Genomic DNA, 17,218 nt, shown 5'->3' with positions numbered 1-17,218 from the left:
CTGGCTGCTTACGAGGCACTCCTGGTCCTCCAGCCTGGTGGAGCAGAAGCCTTGGTTCATTTGTAAGCCAGCACACCTTTTACACAGAAATATGCTTTATTCAAGATATTTACATGGACAGAGCAGTTTCAGAAGACTAGAGAACAGTCTGTAAATTTGCACCTCCAAGCTCCTTCTTGGTTTAAAATAGGGTGTTTGCCCACAAGGGAGAGGGGCCCTGATGTGCCAGAGAGCTGTGCTGAGAGGGGCAGGAAGCTTTGCACCAAACCCCGGGGTTCACCTAAGGCAATCTTCTGCTCAGACAAAGCAGCTGAGAACATTTATCATGACTAATAGATGTGGATATCCAAGCAGCCAGAAACAAACTCTCCTGAAAACTCTCCTGATGATCACTCCTGACAACCAGGTTCCTTCATATTAAGCTGTTCAGGAAGAGAGAAATGGTGCAATTGGGATTACAGACCCTTCCCAATGACATGCTGGAATATAAACCATCTCAGGGTGATCACACATGCAATCAGGCACTGTGCTCATGAAAATGCTACCTAGGGAAATAAACTGGTTACTTATTAAATCAGAGTTTATATTGATACAGAGGAAGACAATCATATATTTAGCTTTTTGTGTGATTGGAAATACATCCAGGTAAAGAAACTCTATGAAGATTGTGCCCTTGGTTCATTACTTTTGGGATATGACTGTACCACACAAAAGGTAAAGAAACTCTATGAAGATTGTGCCCTTGGTTCATTACTTTAGGATATCACTCCATACCACACAGAAACCTACTGACTTTTTGCTGATTTACTACAGCTTATGAACCAACAACCAGCAAGTGTTTTCCCCAAATGCTTGGCAAAAGCCAAAAACAACACAAGAAAGGGTTTTGCAGGTGAAAGTGCCAAAAGTTGTGCTGGTAAGTGCAGACCTGATTTAAAGTCAGGTTTAAAGGGAGAAAATCTCTAAGCAGGTGCTTGTACTTAGAAAATAAAAGTTAAGATACATACATTATTTACTGAAACTTTGATAATCTAGAGATATATCTAAATATGTACCAACTTTACATATTCAGATCACTGAACACGTTTGTTAATGATTTCTTAATGGAACTTTTCTTTTAGGAAGTGCTAAACAGTGTTATAGAGCAGAAATGTGCAAGTACCAAAGCAGAGGAGGCCTCATGTCTTATCTTTCTATAGAGAAATTCTGTACTAAAATAAATTATCAAACAACATTAAAAAGTGAACTTATCACTATCATCTCAGTCTTACTACTTCTGATGATTTTCTTTAGTTAAATTTCTCATTAGCTATTTTTATCCATGGAAACAGGTGTATTTATGGAATCAATCTGTGATACAGAATTTATTTGGTTTCTTACTATGATTTGTTTCAAAATTGATTTAAGATCTCATGAACAGTAACCAAACTTTTAAGCATGAGTTGTCCTGTTTCTATTTTGCTATGTGTAGAATTCATGTATTGCTGTTTTCTATCACACCCTATATGCACTGGAACAGCCCCCAGATTTTGGCCTAATTTTCTTTTTCCTTGTGAGAGCCTATTATCTAATTATTTAGTACCTACCAGCAGATAAGACATTAATTCTTCATTTATTTGACAGTCCTTATTCCATTTTAGAAACCCAGAGATACTTGATAATAAATAACTAATGATATTTTTAAAAGGCAGAGCTCTCTAGCAACAGTCTTCATGGCACATGTACCCAATTCCTGATTTATCTGCTGATTTTCAGTGGCTTTTTTTAACCCAAGTAGAATAAAATAGCATTTAGACAGTATCTTAGATGAGCTGTTTACTGCACTCCAATCCTTTTGGCTGCTTTTGGCTGGGACAGGTTAATTTTCTTCCCAGTACTTGGTATGGGACCATGCTTTAGATTTGTGCTGAGAACAGAGCTGATAACACAGGGATGATTTCATTACTGCTGAGCAAGTGCTTATACAGGTCAAGGTCTTGTTTGCTCCTCAGCCCCCAGAGAAGGGCTGGGGACACAGGAACTGGAGGGACACAGCTGATCCCAGGGCTACCCCAGACCACAGGGCATCATGCTCAGCAGATGAAGTTGTGGCAAGACAGTAGGACAAATAAGAATGAACACGTCTCTCTCTGTAAATTTGTTTGCACAATAATCTAGTCATTGACTCAAACAACAGGATTTTTCATGGCTTCCTTTAGATGTTCAAATTTTAGCCAGGAACTGACACACTACCAAGGAGCTTTACAAGCTGGGTGCCTTCAGAGTTCACCAGCTCTGTAGCTGCTTTGGGCCTTTGTTAAGCTGTCTCTTTCCATTTGCACTCCAGATCTGAGCTGTGTGGCTGTGAATTCTATTTAATGACACAGTGACAGGATGCATGAGGCACTAGGCCCCATCAAAATGTGAAGAAAGGCAATCCCTGAAGACAGGGATTCTGCTATTCCTCCTGAAAGGCTACTCTTTCTCATCTAATTCAGGATTTTTGCTGCTGCTACATAAAGGAGTTCTCCAACAGGCTCAGCCTGTGTCAACTTGCTCCTTCTAGCCCTGTGTTCTCATGACAACTTGGATGTCAGAACTTCTCTTCTCACAGTAGTTTTACTACAGCTTTTATTTGTGCCAGCAAAGAGTTTTTGATATTTCAGCTCCCTGTCCTCCTTCCCAACAAATACATACACTGTCTTAAAAGGAAAACAAAATGTTGAGAGAAAAAGCAACATTTTACTCCTCAAATAAATCTTAGACAACAAAGATCAGGAAAAATGCCTACATAAAAGGAAAAGCTCTTCTCTGACCCTTTTAGCATGTCAGGAATTCATCTTGTTCATTGTGGCATGTCTTCCCAATTAGGAATCAAGCCACTAACATGGGCACCAAAGTGGGAGGGATTCCATGGGAAACTGGATTATTCTTAGGACCTTGCTCAGCTGCTGCAGCCACTGGGTAGAGAACATCCTTACAGCAGCTGCAATGTTTTCCATTACCTCCTGGAGTCAGTAACAGGAGCTGGGCATGAGAACTCTGGATTAATAGCTAAATCTTCTCCTGGAGTTGAGGATTGCAGGAAAATCAGGACAGGGGATTTTTCTAAGTATTAGGGTGGTTTTTGTCAAGATGGTCTTTGGAGTCCAGAGTTAGTACTGATGCATATCCAGGATGACTTAATACAGGTCTGGCTATTTTGATCTTGTCTCTCTTATGACTTCTAAAACATTGGGGTTTGGATTCCAAACACATGTTACTGCTACTCTGAGTCCCTGTGTACAAATAACTACACATCTTAATCCTTGAACTACTTCAGCTAATAAGCCCCAAATCCTTAAACTGAAATTCAACTCTGAAAACATCAGTCCAGTTCCAGTGTTCCCCTGCTTCCAGCTGTGGGACCCAGTTGGCTGCAGGCAGATCAATGAGAACCTAAGCATAAATATATGTCTGTAACACAGGAAGTGTTTATAAGAAGGTCATTGATTCTCTCTAAAATGCTTCTCTCTCTGGGCTCTGATCAAAGCTGCTTTTGCAGAATGTTATGAGAAACATTTAAAGAAAAAAAAAGAGAAAACAAAAATAAAATTCCTTCTTTATTTTAGATGAGAGACATTCTTTCTCTGGAAAAGGTGTTTCCTGGCCAAGGGTAACCCAGAACAATTTCCTGAGTTAAAGGCTTCCACATTTGGCTTCCACATATGCATCTTGCTTTAGAAATGCAGCAACAACCAATCCTGGTGAAAGCCACACTGACATAAGTGCCACTGCCTGCTTTAAGTGGAAACTCTCTTTTTTTAAAAACTGAAGAGCATGTGGGTGGGCAGGATGGAGAAGGGTGGAGAGGTTTAGTCCCTGGTTGTCATTCTTTAGGCGTGACCACAATGCTGCAATCTCTGGAACGCAGCTGGACAGAAAGGATGAGGAATGCCCCTGCCTCCCTTGGGGAAATCAGTCTGATGATGCCAGGAGCTGTGATTTGTCTCTGCAGGAATGTTGCCACCTGCAGCAATTAAATCTCAGCTATAATATGATTTAAACAAGTGGATATTTCCCCCCAGAAACTGCCAGATCATTGTTTCCTCCAAATGCCTCTGACAAGAAGATTAATGCAGTGAGGAGTGCTCAGAATGGGGCACTGTCCTGGGAGCAGGAGAGGGATGCAGAGCTTGACAGAACTGGGTGAGCCTGACAACTCCATCACCAGTTTCCCCAGATAAATCCATTGACAAGTGTTAAAGGAGCTGAAACTGTGTCTGATCTCTGTGTTATCAGCCACTTTCTCTGCCTTGGTGGACAGAAACCAAAGTGCATCTGTAAAACCACTGCTGGATGCATTTTGTTATTCCACACACCACGAGCAGAATTCTCAACAAAATCCTATGGCTTCAGTTACATATCAGAAGACAAAAGAACCACTGTGTAGCCATGGATTCATTCTCCCAATACATTTGTAAAGCCTTTTAAAGCTTCTTTAGGATCTCCCTCAAAACAAAGCCCTTATGTCAACAGGAACTCTTGCTTAGACATGCTTCATCTGTTACTTTTTATGAATATGCACGATCAAAGAGTGACAGCTTTCACAGTTAAGCAAACACAGTTACACAGAGCACACTTCTCCCACAAAAGGTCAGATAATACAACATGCTAAATGTTACATACACACAGGAGGGATGTGTTCCCCTTGAGCACAGTGTGGTGGGGAGTTATTTAGGAATATATTGTCCATCTTTTCAGGACAACCTGCAAAGTGTCTTTGCCAAGATCTTACCTGTTCCGTGATGAAGGAGCTTGAAAAAGTGACAGCTGACCAAAAGAAGATGCCACAGCTGAGGATGATCTTTCTGTTGAACCGGTCACCAAGGTAACCAAAGATCGGCGCCGCCACCATGAAACTACAGATAAAAACTGCAAAGGAGAGAAAAAGGAGAGAACCTTTAATAAACATCAGACCAAAAACAGGAAGACTAATTTTCTGCAAGCCAAATCCTCTAGAGAACAGTTCCAAATAATTAGACATTCTGCAGGCCTGCCTTGCAGAGCTGGGCAGACTGATAGGCTTTCTGAAGTCAGTGCTTCCTTAATCAAACAGATTTTTCATTCCCAGAGAAACTTCAAACCAGGGAACCCATATTACTTGAAAGCACCAGCCCCTCACAGTCAGCTGAGCTCAGATCTGGGGATGGGCAAAACCAGGACAGAATAAATTAAGAGCTTCTGTTAAATGTTACTGAGAAGGTGAAGTGGAGGTTGCAAGCAGCTTCAAGCAAACAGAAAACAAGGCAAGGGCTCCTTGTTGGCTCTTGCAGCAGAGACCTGAGAGAAATGGGCCACAGAAGCTGAGGTTCTTTCATCCTTCTATCTTTCCAATTTAAAGAAATTATGAAACAGTGAGGAAAACCAGTAAACAGCACTATCATCCCACTGACACCACCAGCTCTGTCTCCTCACTAGGTCCTTTCACCATCATTAAATTGGTATTTAAACCCATCACTGAGCAACAGCTTCACTAGAACAGAGTTTTAACCTACAAAGTCCAAACAGGCCAGGGCTGTCCTCATCTGAAAGTCTTCAAGTTCACCATTTATTCCCTCCAAAACCCCCAAAGCATTAACCTAAGAGCTCCTGTCATGTAAGAATGAGGCTCTTGACAGAGTAACTTCTGCAAAATCACCTCAATTCAGAGTTCACTCCTCTGCCCATCTCAAAACAATGTGGCCTGTGAACCCCCTAAGAACACCCAAAATGGGTCATTCACACCATGTTCCTTATTAATTTGGATTTTGGCAGAAATTGCCATGTTTTAAGCTGGTTTTTACCTGGCTTTTGTCTGTCCACATTAGAGAATTGGATAAGGGCAATTACATGGATTTTATTGGTGTGTAGTATGAACTCTGACTATAACTGGCTGTCTGGGATTCAGCAAATCCAGAAGGATTTGGGTAGGACACCAGAAAACCCTGAGGTCTCTCTTTAGTCACAGAGTCCTGACACTCATTTGTTTTCAGGTAGGTCTTGGAGGGCACTGTGGGCTTTTGGCACAGCCTAACCCCAGCTGTCTACTTTCACTGTATAAAATGGGGTGGGGGGATAGTATAGGTAAAAAAACCCAAAACGACAAGAGCAGAGCACACACCCCCTTTTGGGTGGAATGTGCATATACAATTAAAATGCTTAAGACTCAAATAATGAATTTTTCATGGATGATGATGATATACGATAGTTCAAAAATGTGCAGAATGCTGAACTACGACTAAATGTCTTTTTTTAGTATATTAAGATGTCAAAGCTGATTTATAAATAATACACATTCATTTGCATCTGTGTTTTGTGACCCATGTAAGTGTGTATGTATTTTGCACTGTGATATTTGAACTAAATTACAGGATTATTCTTTTTACATTTAGAGTAAAATAAATCAAGATAATAGAGAAATGTTAAGGCCTGAAATGCAGCATATGCAACATATCACACATACTTCAGTAGTAATGTTATAAACAATTTTGCTGTTTAGCTCACACATAAACCCTACAGACAGAACTCAGTCCCTGCATCTATCCCAAAAGCCTTGTGCAAACAAAACCTACAAATAAAACTACAAGCAGTGTTTTCATCTCTGTTTTACAGAGAAACTAGACCAGCAGTAGCTCACAAATCTCTGCTCAGCAAGGGCACATCTGCACTGGCCCCACTCCAACAAGGCACTTAAGCACATGCTTATATTAGGCACTTTAGAGTCATCAATTCCATGATTAAGTGCTTTCCTGAATTAACACCAAGGGCTTGGCACCTTGCAAAGCTGGTGCAACAACCTGGCACGAAGGATACGTGGCTGTTCTTTGGGAATGAGAAGCAGAAAATGACTGTGACTCGTCCAGACCAGTGTGACCACTGCCATTTGATCGTTCTCTTGGAAGGACACTACAATTCATTCATCCCAGAATCCCATTTGCTGCCATTTTTATGATGTAAAAAGACACAAAACTGAAAAAGCTTCCAAGGGAAAATTAGAAACATCCAAGTCAGCATCCCACCATTTCAAATATCAAATAATATGGTTAATTCAACTTTGAGATGTGCAGGGTGGGATTAAAAACTCATATTAATCAATGGGATTATTAGCTTTGATGACCTCTGGATTATAAATGAAAAGTCTAATTCTGGAATCTGGGCAAAATGGACAAAGCTCCTCTTTCAAATAAAACAAACAAACAAAAAAAGATTGTCCAATGACTTTCCAACAATATACATCCTTCTGCTTTTCAAATCCCTTTGGAGGATTTATTTTTGGAAGACTCTGAGCTGTGAGCTTTGTCAGTGGTAAGCAGCTGACTTGACAGCTCCACAAGGTGTAAAATGAAAGGACAACAGAGCCAAATAAATAACAGGTAATGGAACACAGCTGTCACAAGAATAAATGCAATTTATATCAGAGTATTTATGACCCAAATATGCATCACAGCATTGATTAAGTCAAATAAATGCAGAGTATGATGGCTGTGTGGTCTGTCAAAAGGCTTTTCCTGTTAGAGGCATTTCCCATGAATCAATTTTTGCAATTACTCCTGCCAGTGACAGCCGAGACTGCTGAGCCCCAGCCTGGGCTGGCAGAACAGAGGTGAACAAAAGTAGGGCACATCCCCAGGTGGGATGGAACCCTGAGTTACTCTAGAACAGGAGCTTCTCTGAGGTTCTGTGACAACTAAACACACAAAGGAGAGACCTCACAGGAAGACACAAAACTGCAGCACGTTCAGTTTGAGAGAGGGGCAGCAGAAACGTGTTTAATGTGTAGGCAGGAGGGCTGAGCATAAGGCAGGGGGTTGCATTCAGTAAAGGAGCCTGGCACTTGTGCCAGCCTCCTCCTCTCTGGCTTCTCTCCCTTCTTGCACAGCATTTTCTGTTCCTTGCACTCACCCACTCCCAAATTAATAAAATTGAAGTGACACCACAGCAGCTGCTGCTTCAGCCCAACCACAGCCACAAATCTTTTCTATTAGGGCAGCAGTGGGACAGAGGTTGGCACTGCACTTTGCTCTTCCCAATCAACAGCTCCTCTTCCCATTCTCACTTAGAGACAGCCTAGAATATTACAGCTCTTGAAGAGATGCAGAGAGCAAGTCAGGGCAGAGTCAGAAACCCACTGGGATTTAAGATGAGCTACTGTGAAGGCAGTGATGGCATGGGGAGCAGCTGTGGGCAGGTACAGCTCTGGCAGTCCCATTATGGATGTGCACAGCTCAGTTCTCCTGGTAAATGATCTCCAGCAGGGCCAGCAAAAGTGGCCCAGTCCCAGCACAGGGTGGAGCTGAGATACATTTCTTCAGGAGTAAATTATCATGTGAGCAAAGGGTGAATAAACAGACACACAGTGAATGCCATTAAGGAGGGAGGTTCTTTTAAGTACAGGTATTTTCAAAAGGAGAACCCATTTGTCTTTATTCCTCCCTTTGTGGCTTGGCCACTGAAACGCCGCCTGTGGTGAGCAGGCAGGAAGAGTGTAATTGCCCAAACAGGATGGCTTGGTGTCTATTTCTGCCTCTGGATGCCTGTCCCACCCTGTACAGGTGCACAAGCACTTTCTCAGCCAGCACTGCCCAGCTTTTTCTGTGCATGGCTGGAATTACAACAATGTGCAGCGTAAAAAGTCATACACGTCCCACCCAAACACCCACCAGACAAGGAAATCATCCTCCCAGGCCTCTATTGCTGCTGCATGTACTGCAGCCTCAGTCAGCTATTTCAGGATTATGGCCAGGGAGCTGCTATTCAGACACACTTTCCCCTCTCAAGAGCTGCATGTGTACCCAGGGGAAAAGTAAATCCAACAGTGGAAGCAAAGGAGATGAGAGAAGAGGAAGGAACTGTAAACTTTATATTTAACAGTCACAAAAAGCTCCTGCCTTCTGGAACTAGACACCATAATTTTTATTTTTCTCTTCTTTCTCTCCAAACAAAACTTTACCAGCTTGACTTTACAGCTACTCCCTGAAAAGGGTCTGACCTGACAGCTCTCCACCCGGTGTTCCAAAGGCACTTGCCTCCATCTCACTTGTTCTTTTGTTTAGTGGACTCATCAACCCAGAGATAACCTCAGAGAGGGGCTTCTCCTGCCAGCAGGTCATCCACAGAGCAGATTCAAGAAGGAAGAGAGGCAGTGACAGAGCACACACAGGGACTGCTGTTCCTGAGTTCCTGGAAGGTTGAGCAGATCACAGGCACTTCTGAAAAAAGGTCCCTTCTTTTGGTTTTGACTTTAAGCACACAGGGCTTATTTTTCCTATCAGGAATAATGCTAGAAAGGTTCAGGGTCAGGTGAAAATAGCTTTCTCTACACAAGGATGCTCAACAAAGAAACCCTAGTGGGTATCTTTGAGCTTTGAGTCAGCACAAATTGTGTGCACACATCTAATTGAGTGCTGACAGTGAGCTTGGCTCTGTGGAAGGCAAACCCAGACAGCCTCTGCCTCAAGGGACTGGCATCCACTGAGACACTGCTGAGAACTGTGCTGAGAGCTTGATAACATCTTCCCAACAACAAATTTCCAAACAATGAGAACACCTCAGCAGGCAGCTTGCCCTGGATGGGATGCTTTATGGGTGTGTACAAGTACAACCCTGGGATTTGGTCGAGCCACTTCCACCCCAGGGACTTTCAGTCATGAGTGCACGTGTTTCTCAAGCTGCTTATGATACCAGTTACCATCTACCTGCAATGGTGAGTAAAGACTCTCCAACATCCCAACCAGCTCCTCTACTCCAAAAACATGGTTTTGTAATGTTTCCCTCTTTTAATTTTAATTTTCTCTATGGTTTTATGCTGTAATAATAGCATAAACTCAGCACATACAACACAGCACATTTAATCACAGTGAGGCATGGGACAATTTAGAAAGAAAGTTTAACATTAATTTCTAACTTTAGGGCTAAGGAAATTAAGGCATAGGAAAGTGACCTGCCCATGATGAACTACAGACATCTGGAACCCACACAGGTCTTCCAGCTTCAGCAGTGTCCTCTTTATACAATCATCTCTATGCTGGAGGGATTTCTGAACATCTACAAGAACCATTTAAAGTGACTTTTTTCTTACAGCACCATTCGAGCTAAGAAAGAACAAAGATCCTTTCATGCTACTTAACCATTGAACCTGAACTGTGCCAAAACTCAGGCACAATGTGGTGATGGTCAAGCACCAGAACAAGCTGCCCAGGGAAATCACCATCCCTGGAGTGTTCAAAAAATGTGTAGTTGTGGCATTGAGGGCCATGGATTAGTGGTGGAGTTGGCAGTGCTGGATCAATGGCTGGACCTGATGATCTTAAGGGTCTTCAGCCTTAATTGTATGATTCAAACTGGATTGCATGATATGACCAAGGTAAAACTGATACCCAATAGTGGGGCAGTCCAAGGCCCCAGGAACCTCAGCAACGTGATTTAAAACATTCATCCTTTGAAGGAGGATGAATTAATACAACACAATTGATTTCAGAAAACACCACCCTGAGAACCATTCCTGCCACAGGCATTATTATAGGTACTCTGTTACATCACTCTGCACATGGGCTTTGTTTTACTTCCTTGCTAATTCAACAGCCAACAGATGGACTGTGTTACTGTGCTTTGCTGGGTGCAAAACACGAGACCACCAGGTTCCAGACTCATGCAGACAAGAAGTTTCTGACAAGTGTGAGGAGCTTTGAAACACCATCAGTTCCATATGTCATGCAAAGCTGTCACACACTGACAATGTCGAACACAGGAGCATTAAAAAATAAAAATACAAATTTAAAAGCTTGACAATGCATCAAAGCAATTGGAGTTAGGTGTATGAAGGTTTGGGTTGGATGTGGTCTGAAACATTCTCCAAGGGTGGGTCAGACATTGGAAGGGGCTTCTCAGGGAGGTGGAAGAGTTCCCCTCCCTGTAGATGTTCAAGGATCAACAGGATGTGGCACTCAGTGCTCTATCTGGGTGACAAGGTGGGAATGGGTCAGAAGTTGGAAAGAGAGGAGAATAAGTGTTTTAAAGGTGTGGCCCTAACTACTCACACAGTCTGTGTTTTCCAGTGTGTGTTTCTGTTTCACAGGACACTCCAGACCATGTTTCCCTCACTGCAGCTGCCACTCATCAGTATTCAAGGTCCAATCTTGTCCTTTCCATAGGGAGAACATTGCACCATGAGGTGCCAGTTTTTTCCTTAGCACAAACTGATACAAAATGTAAACAACATGTTTAGGATGAGTATGTGCACACACAGCTGACACACACATTTCCACAGAGAAGGAGGCTGTGGTACAACACCACTCGGTTCCATTTGCTGAGACAGGGTCAGAACCTGGTTACAAAAACACCACTTCAGAAGCCAGACAAAGTCTGAACACAGTTTGTCTGGCAAGTTCACAATTCACTCAATAATACACAAGATGCAGTGCTTGGAAGAGTTCAGTACTGAAAATTCCCCCCCTTTTCCTCACTGCAGAAACCAGATTCTTCCAAGGGTTAGCCCCTATGTTCCCAGCAAAGGATATCCTGAAGTTTGCTTTGTTCACCTTAACTAACAAGAATAATTGCTTTACTGGGAATTGCTGGGAAATCCACTCCTTGGAACCAGAAAGTAAGATAAGACTATCCAGACACCTAGCACTCAATTTTTTAACTGTTTTTTTATTAATTTCCTATATTATGTCCATTGAAGCTGCACTTAAAGATTCAGCCATTCCTATCTTTCTTATTGCTGAAGCCATAAGGAGATAGTTACCCACAGTTATCAATTCACAACCTTTTTATACATCTGAGGTTCAATTCTATGCTGCTGTACTTCAAAAGTTTTTACCTAAGTGTACAATGGAAAAGGCAGAATTCTACTGTACTGTTTTATCTCTCTGGATGTCCAGCAAATTTACTTGGAGCTAACATGCTACAAGATTAAATTTTGAACAGCTGTACGGAGACAACATAATTTAAATAGAAAACAGGAAACCTCCTACTTCTGCTTTTCATTGTGGGAATTACAGTGATCACATTAGCACTGTGTTAAAGGGATTTGGGCAACCTCAACATCAATAAAACTGTTATCTCAAGGGACGGTTCCAGCATCCAGCTCCCAGTCCATCACTCTCCTTATGCCTGAACTAATGCTTGACTGACCCTGCAGTGGGAGAGCAGCAGCCATCCAGCCCTGAGGAGCAGCTTTTCCAATGAAATAATAGTAGCAGAATGTCTTCTGTGGCTATGAGAACACTTGAGGAGGAGGAGACACCACCTCTCCTCATCAATTAAAAAAATAATATTCACACTGGGGTCAGTTCCACAATCTGGTTCATTCCATGAAGAGAGAAGAGGAGGCTGTGGCACGGCTGGGTTTCCATGGCAGTGCCATACAAAGCCATGCAGATTATTGCCTAAAACACCATTAGATTGCTGGCACTTGTCAGCACAGCCCAGAAAACATGCTTTTCTGGCAGTGTTTAAACTCTGCTTTTGCATTTCTTACTGTTCAGAAGTGATGGATTAAATAAGCCAAGGCCAATTCTGTTTTACAGCTACTTCCAGTTTGAGTTGTTTTCCTGCAAAATGCTTTCAGTGTGGTTTCATTTAGACTCCTGACCAAAGCTGATGGAAGGACTCCTTGATTCAGTGGGCATTACAGCTGAGAATTTTTTTTAGATAGAACTGCTTATGGCTTCTAATGGCAGCAGAGATCAGAACCTCTGTGCCAATAAAAGCACTAGTAAGTTTACTGCATCCCTGTAATATTAAAGGTTATTACTGGGAAAGGCACAGTGGGCATCAAAAAGAATTGCCAAAAGGACAAACCAAGTCCTTTTACAGTAAAACATTAAACAACTGGAAAAGGAACAACTATTGTGGGATATGGAGGACATCTAACACCATGAGTGGCAAGAAAAGGGGAGAACTGAATCACCTCCTCTCTTAGAAGACTGACCAGCCAGGTGGCATCAAGTAAGACTGGCAGCTGAAAAATGCAAATCAAAGGAGACCTTAATTCACAAAACTTAGTTAAACACTGGAACTTTATCACAGGATGCCCCAGGAGCTAAGAGTTTATATTATTACAAAACAGGATTGGACAAAACCCTGTAGGAATACTAACTGAAAGGCTGGTAAAGGTAGCTCCTCTTATTCAGGACATCCTCAGCTAGCCAGCTGATTTGGTATATCCAGGAACTATCACCATAATCTTGTCCTCTTCATCTTTTTCTTCCCTACATATATCACAACCAAAGACTGGCTAATACACCGAAAGGATGTGTGGTCTGGAAATTACAACCATTCCCACAGTATGCTGAAAAAAACAACCCAACAAAAATCTTAGGAAGATAAAAGCTGCATCTGCATCATTTCCACCAGCTTGATCATGTAATAACTTATGAACATATCCCTGAACTGCACCTAACTTATTTCTAAAAGCTGGAAGGTGGCTCACAGTTACATTTCTAAAACCACTAGTTACTCTGACCCCGTGCATGCACAGTTAAGAAGTTCCCAGTCAGTTTTGTCCTCTTGCAGTTTCTCCTCCATTTGACTTAACCATCTCTAAGTGTTTGAGAGCTCTCTGGTCACACAGGGCAGCAGGATGTGCCAGCCCTGCCCGGCTGTGGTGCTCACACAGTGCGTGACAGGGTCGGTTTGCCATTGTGCAATCCGTTGCAGGGAAAGTTCATTAACTTAGTTAGCCAATTAGGATGGATTTGTATCCATTCTGGTCAATCCTGAATTAGACATGAGATCCCAGAGGTGCAGAGAGTGGTCAATAGCTGTGCAGCACTGCAGCATCATGAGTGACACAGCTACAACATGAGCAATATATACCTAAACCAGTCTTGGCTGCCATCACAGACACAGCCAGCAATCACTCTAGCACTCATGAAAGTCTGCTTCTGAACAAACTGCACTTTTGCTTTTCCCTTTCTGTGCACTTTTCCAGGATGTTCTGCCTGTTTGCCATCCCTCTGAGAGCCGCAGTCACAAATAACCCTCCATCTGGGAAGAGGCTACTCCTATTTGCCAGGAGGATGAAACACCTACACCCAGGGCACACAGCCAGAGAAAGGTGTCTTAAAAAAGCACTTAAATAACCACAAACCCCAAAGGAGCTTTATTTTGTTCTGTTCCCTTCCTCTGCTTGAAGAGCTCTTTCTTTTGCCATTGCAATTATGACTCTAGGCACATGCCAAGGCCAGGAGCCTTCGGAAGCAAAAGTGAGATCTCCTCAAGGAACTGCTCAGACTCTCCCTTGTGCCAGTACAGAGCTTCTGTGACATCTGGAGAGCAAAATCTGGGGCCTGCTGAGGGCTGAAAACTAATCTTGTCTCTTTTCTGGCCAGTTCCCTGATCCAAGAGAGGCAGCATGAGCTGGTGGCTACAACTACAATGAGTCCCTTGGGGCAGGGATAGGGATGTGCACCTTCGCCCTGAAAGCCTTTCAAGCCCAGCAGACACTTAAACACATCAAGAAATGACAGCCTAAAGCTGGTAATACAGGATAATCTAAATCCCTTGATCCTTGAAATCTCCATTGAATACCGTGAATTAGATTTAACTAGCAATAAAATACTTTAAATCTGTTATTCTCATAATAGAATGATGCTTCATTTGTATCTGGTATAAAGGGAAATAATGTTCCTGGTTCCTAATTTGAGATAGAGAGGGAAGACTGTTTTCATACTAAAATGAGCTCTGCCATCCTTCTTTACACCAGCACTACTAATCCTGCATCCTTCCTCAAGGAACATTTTCATTTCAAATAATTAACCAGAATGCAATAGGAATTATTCTGTCTCAATCTCAAAACCTGCTTCCTGCAGCAATTGAGAACAGGATAGAGAGGAGACACTTATACTGGGTATTATAATAAATTCCTTCCTACATGTTATTTACCAACAACAGCAATTTCCTCATAAAAAAAAAAAAAAGGAAAAGAAAAACAAGGGAATAGGAAGTGCTTCCCTTTCTCTTTAGAATGGAATCAAGAGTTCCTCATTTATTTGTGACAACTTACTGAGGGAGATCATCTGATATATTCTCATCCCACATATTTCAGACTTAAGGTTTGTTTGGGTTTGTTTTTTTAAATGAAAACCCTAAATAAATTATTGTTCCCCAGGGGAATGCCTTGCTGACCTCTACACACAGCTCTCAGTATCTGCTGGTTGCATTTCCAAAGAATTAGAAACTCTGCAGGAACCAAACATCCTCTTCCCAACCACACCACACGCAGCTCAGGCACAGGAGCTCACTGGTCCCTCACGGCGCGAGGGATTTGGGGAAGGCTGGGACAGGGATGCTGGCTTTGCCAGCAGCCTTGGCCAGAGAGAGACCCTCAGCCACTGCCTTCCACCAGGGCCACAAGTCCGGGGGGATTTTGGAGCCACCAGTCCTGATGGTTACACTGCAGGGAGCCAAGCAAATGCTGAGAGCAGTGAGGAAAAGCTGCACCAAAGTCTTGAAATCCACACAGCTCTGCTTTGGAATGGGGAGGGGGACTCAGCTCTTTGCTGACCTTCTCCCCAGGCTGGCAGTGGCACTGATTGGTTTCTTTTAAATTATTTTTACAGTTCTTTAGGGGCTGTTGTTTATAGTGGGCTTGGCAAAACACATGCTCCCACTTTGGAGGGGAAAATGGCCATAGCTGCATTTTAATGATGGAATTGGCTGGCAACTACCACAGCACTGACAGCCTCAGGACAGCATCTGATCTGGTAGGACACAAGGAGTAAACGAGAGTTTCCTCTCAATGTTAATTTCTATCCACGGCACCCACTAAAGTTGTCCTACTTAGAGTTAAAACTGAAGACATTTCTGCAGATTATGTGCTCCAGAAACTGCTCAGGAAAGCACGTCAGCACAGGCAAATGGGCAGGAAATGCTCTGGGGTGACTGAGAGACATGCAGGACACCCCAGATCTTGTTTCAGTGTTATCACCAAGGCACAGGAGCAAAGCACTGGTGTCTGGAGAGGGCAGGACAACAAATCACATTCACACTGTGTGTTTGTGCATGTGCAGATAAAAGCGTGTCAGAGCTTGGTAGCAAACTCCTTCCACACCATTTTTCACAAAACTGTTCCCTTTCCAACTCAAGCCATACATCTTCAAGAGTGCTTATAGCAGATCAGTAAAATGTCATCTTTTAAAATCAATAAAACTCAGTAACTGAGGAAATTATCAATCTGAGGGGAAAAAAATACAGATTCATCTCTGTATTAGAGCTGACTTCCTTCACAGGGGTCAGTTCACATCTTTCTGAATTTCTAAACACACTGACTTCTCCCTGGTCTCACACTGCCTGCCTCTAAATATCTGGAGCAAGGCAAACATTTGTCAAATTAAACTGAATTCTAAGGGATGAAAATATATTATTTCTCATCATGAAAACTTCAAGAGGACATCTAAAATATCTGATTTTTATTCACTTACTCTGAGATGCAGGCGATGCCAGTAAGGGGTGCTGCTCTTTAAATCCTGCCATCTGCAGCCTTATGTTAATTCACTTTTTTTAGGACTAGAAATCACTGTGGAATGAGAATATGCTAAAATTCACAGAAGATATGGATATAAAAGCCATTGCGGGTAATTGCTTTGGTTTGATGCTAATCCAACAACTCAGAATTGTCTTATTTTCCTCAAAGATTTCCCTCCTCCCAGGGCCATTAGTGCTATTGATAGCTTCACCTTTATTTGCAGAGGAAACACACACATTTCATAACACTGCCCAGCCAATCTTTACTTCTAAAGAGCTGTTTGCTGGTCACAGAGGGAATTTCAGTATTTTGTCCTACTCAATTACCTAGTTTTTTTCTGTGTTGCCTGTAAAATGCAAAGTATCTTGTGCAATGACAGCTTTCTACATAAGCTACCACCCATTAGGGACTAGCCCCAAACCACACTAGCTTCACAGGGGAAATTTCTGCAGTGCTGAGTGGGTTTCAATTGAAAGCACCAACACAGAAAGAAAAAAAAAATCATCTCACTGTGGAAACTCACAGTTTCTCCCTAACAGCCGTGTCCATCTTTCTGCCTAAGGCATTGCCAGGGAATAAATAAGTCCCCCAGTAAGATATCTTTCATTTAGCCTCAGGAGACCACTTAATAAGAACAATGACAACAGCTCAGAAAACCGTGTAGTCGTGCATCCTGTCTGTGGCAGGGACAGCAATCAGATCCCTCCGAGGAAAGTACACAGAATTCCAACACAGGCAGCTGAACTA

The 17,218-nt window shown here is 42.5% G+C and overlaps 1 protein-coding gene across 4 annotated transcripts in view; it reads right to left on the bottom strand.

The window, feature by feature from the left end:
• LOC120500635 (protein spinster homolog 2-like) overlaps positions 1 to 17,218 on the bottom strand; it is a 130,234-nt gene that overhangs the window by 64,227 nt on the left and 48,789 nt on the right. For all 4 annotated transcript variants that reach the window (XR_005627148.1, XR_005627147.1, XR_005627146.1 and 1 more), the window contains exon 3: positions 4,757 to 4,893. Coding sequence is in view for 1 of the 4 variants with exons in the window: in XM_039705775.1 (XP_039561709.1) it covers positions 4,757 to 4,893 (137 nt within the window). In the remaining 3 variants the exon portion in view is untranslated. The remainder of the gene's footprint in view (positions 1 to 4,756; positions 4,894 to 17,218) is intronic.

This window comes from Passer montanus, unplaced genomic scaffold, assembly GCF_014805655.1.
Source record: "Passer montanus isolate IOZ18808 unplaced genomic scaffold, ASM1480565v1 scaffold184, whole genome shotgun sequence".
Classification (NCBI taxonomy): Eukaryota; Metazoa; Chordata; class Aves; order Passeriformes; family Passeridae; genus Passer; species Passer montanus.
The sequence above is the reverse complement of the archived record's forward strand: the minus strand, read 5'-3'. Positions and strand labels throughout refer to the sequence as shown.